The sequence below is a fragment of the Eretmochelys imbricata genome, chromosome 12, assembly GCF_965152235.1.
Source record: "Eretmochelys imbricata isolate rEreImb1 chromosome 12, rEreImb1.hap1, whole genome shotgun sequence".
Lineage (NCBI taxonomy): Eukaryota > Metazoa > Chordata > Testudines > Cheloniidae > Eretmochelys > Eretmochelys imbricata.
In genome coordinates, this window is record NC_135583.1 from 43,667,216 (window position 1) to 43,670,433 (window position 3,218).

The window sequence follows — 3,218 nt, forward strand, 5'->3', positions numbered from 1 at the left end:
GAATGGGCCTGTCGCTCGGGGTGCAGGAAGGGGTACCACTGTTGCTCAGGGTAGGGGGACTAGCTGTGGGCTGACCCCCGTCACTCAGGATAGGGACTGACCTCATGGCTAGCGAGCAGCAGAAGGGGTGATGCTTGTCACTCAAGGCAGGGAGATGGGCAGGAGCTGACCCTGTCGCTCAGTTTTATGCGGAAGCGACAGCAGTGGTGGTGACCCCATCCCCAAGCTGTCCTTGTTTATACATAAAGAGCGTTTGATACTTTACAGCGTGCTTTCTCATTAAAATGAAGGAAGCAGCTGGCAAGAGCCGGAGATGATTTTCTGTTGCTGAGCCTCAGATCCTGCCCGTGACCCTGAGGCACAATAAACCATTCACAGCAGCCTGACCACTTGCCACTGGGGAGCTAGTCCCCGCCTCATCCCTTGCCTCCTGCGCTGGGAACAGGCCAGGCAAACCCTGCTCCTCCTAGCCCAGGGGCAGCTTTGGCATCACCCGCTAGGCTTTGGCAGTCAGTCAGGTGGCTGGTGTCAGCCTCTGTTTGGGAGGGCTGCTGCCGCCAACAGTTTGGCCTGGAGCAAATGGCATCCCTGCATTGCCTCCCTGCAGGTCGGGAGCACAGGAAACTGATGGTCTCTTTTAAGGCTCCAAATTTCAGGGACAAGCTGTTTAAAAATGGGACATTTGGGCACTTTACAGACATGCCTGTGAGGCTGTACGTGGAAGCATGTGCCAGGGGCTTGAGCACAGGATGGGGGTCAGAAAGTCATGGTGCAGATCCCAGTGCATAAGGGAGGCTCTGAGAAGGTCATATGTCAGCCCCATGCCTCAGTTTCTCTATTTGTAAACTTAGAATAATGCTAGATCTGTGTCTCCCAGAGGACTGTGAGAAGTAGTTATTTATTTGCAGTTATAGTTAGCTGGGCTCTCTCACCTGTTTGTTGCATCCACCTGCTATCTCTCAGCTTCCACTTGGATTGTAATCTCTTCAAAGCAGGGATTGTTGTCTTGTTCTCTGTGTCTACAATACCTTCCTTCATTAGATCACACAGACCAACTGGGGTCTCTAGGCCTTACTGCAATAATAACAACCATCAAGTCAGTATAATTAAAAACAGAACTCTGATTTTTAAACATACCAGGGGGCACTAGCCAGGATGTAGCCAGGAGCCTCCCAGTTCCACTGTGATGCAGCTGCTTTGCACCATGCAGCTGTCTGAGCCTCACCAAAGGCTTCCTTTCTTTCCAGGCTTCTCTCTCTCCCACCAGCTGGGAAATTCAATCCAGGGCAAGGCTGAAAAAATGGACAAGTCCCCATCAAGGGAAATACTTTGGCTCCTCAGGGGCTGTATAAATCCCTTCTTGATAAGGAAAAGAGAAAAAAAATGTGATTTTTCTTTCGCCTGAGGAGCGTTAGGAGCAAGGACGCTGTAGTGACTTACAGCACAGAAACAGCAGACCTAGGTGGGCATATATAGCGTTCAATCCCACTCTCTCCTAGTGTGCAGGCTCACAAACAGACCCACAGTCCCTTTTATCTGCTTTCACCAGAGACCATTCAAATTTATTACCAGAATGTCATTGCTGGCAAGGCAGCACTCTGTTTCCCCAGAACAGGGGTGCTGCGGTTTTCTCTGAGGCCCAGTCCTGGGTGGTCTGGCTTCCCACGGTGTTTGTTAACCCAACGATCTGAATGCACTCACTCTCTCTCTCTCTCTCTCTCTCTCTCTCTCTCGCCCCTCCTTAGGCTCTCAGCCACCATGCTGAAGTCAAACAAGACAATAGTGATAGTGGTCCTGGCAGTTCAGTCCATTGTTTTCATGTGCTTCCTCGCTCAGCTTCGCAGCAGCTATTCCCCACAGGAACAGAAACCAGCTCAGGTGCACATTCTCATTCTCTCCTCCTGGAGGTCAGGATCTTCCTTCACTGGCCAGCTCTTCAGCCAGCACCCTGATGTCTTCTACCTGATGGAGCCTGCCTGGCACGTGTGGACAGCCATGTACCAGAACAGGGCCAAAACCTTACAGATGGCAGCACGTGACCTCATCAGGTCTGTCTTTCTGTGCGACATGTCTGTGTTTGATGCCTACATGTCTACGCGGAGGAATAAATCTGATTTATTTCAGTGGGAGACCAGCCGGGCTCTGTGCTCCCCCCCTGCATGTGACCTCTTCCAGCGCAACCACATCATTTCCAAAACCGCCTGCAAGACCCTCTGCAGCAGGTATCCATTCAGCAAGGTGGAGGAGGCTTGCAAGACCTATAGCCACACAGTCCTCAAGGAGGTCCGGTTCTTTGATCTGACGGTTCTCTATCCCCTTCTCACTGACCCTTCCCTGAATCTCAAAATCATTCACTTGGTTCGCGACCCCAGGGCTGTGTTCCACTCTCGTGAGAAAACAGAGGCTGCTCTGATGCGCGACAGTAACATTGTGGTGGGGCCCCAGAAGAACCAAGGGGAGAGTGGGCCATACAATGTGATGCAAGAAATCTGTAAAAGTCACATCCGTATTTATACTGAAGGCAGCCAGGCCCTTCCCAGCTTCCTCAAAGGCCGCTACATGCTGGTGCGCTACGAAGATATTGTCAATGATCCCCTGGCAAAGGCTGAACAGTTGTACAAGTTTGCAGAGCTCCACTTCACACCCAAACTTCAGGTGTGGGTGTACAACATTACTCATGGGAAAGGCCTAGGGATGCAGGCCTTTGACATCAGCTCCAGAGATGCAGTGAATGTGTCCCAGGCCTGGAGGAAGAACCTGCCTTTCCAGAAAATAGAAAAGTTGCAAAATGTGTGCAAGGATGCCATGGACGTGTTGGGTTATCGACTACTGATGTCCAAGGAAGAACAGAAAGATACGGCACTGAACCTGTTATTTACTCAGGGCCCTCCGCCCGGTGACACAGGGAGCTGAATGCAGAAAATTTGCCTCCTGTTTGTCAGCTGAAGGCTGCAGAATTCAGAACAGTGTGCACAAGTGAAAGTGTGTGTGCGTGTGTGTGCGCGCGCATGTGTCCAGCGTGATAATAGCACCTGAAACAGAGCACAGTTGGAGGCAGTGAGATCACGGCTAACTTTTTTCCCTGCGTAACTCTGCTGTGCAATCTCCACACTAAAAATACATTAAAGCAATAAATAAATGACATTAGGTTGGAAGCACCCTTCAAGGCCCCGCAGCAAAGCAAGCCTTGTTTTTTCTGAAAAAGTCCACAATTTAGG

General features: G+C 50.8%; 1 protein-coding gene across 1 annotated transcript; it reads left to right on the forward strand.

Annotated features, from left to right (window-relative positions):
- The first annotated feature begins 1,758 nt into the window (after positions 1 to 1,758).
- CHST4 (carbohydrate sulfotransferase 4) lies at positions 1,759 to 2,913 on the forward strand. The gene has a single exon (XM_077831283.1). The coding sequence runs from the start codon at positions 1,759 to 1,761 to the stop codon at positions 2,911 to 2,913; it is 1,155 nt and encodes a 384-aa protein (XP_077687409.1).
- The last annotated feature ends 305 nt before the right edge of the window (positions 2,914 to 3,218 follow it).

Excerpts from the sequence above, each read along its gene's own strand:
- CHST4 (XM_077831283.1), top strand. The coding sequence starts at position 1,759 with ATGCTGAAGTCAAACAAGACAATAGTGATAGTGGTCCTGGCAGTTCAG.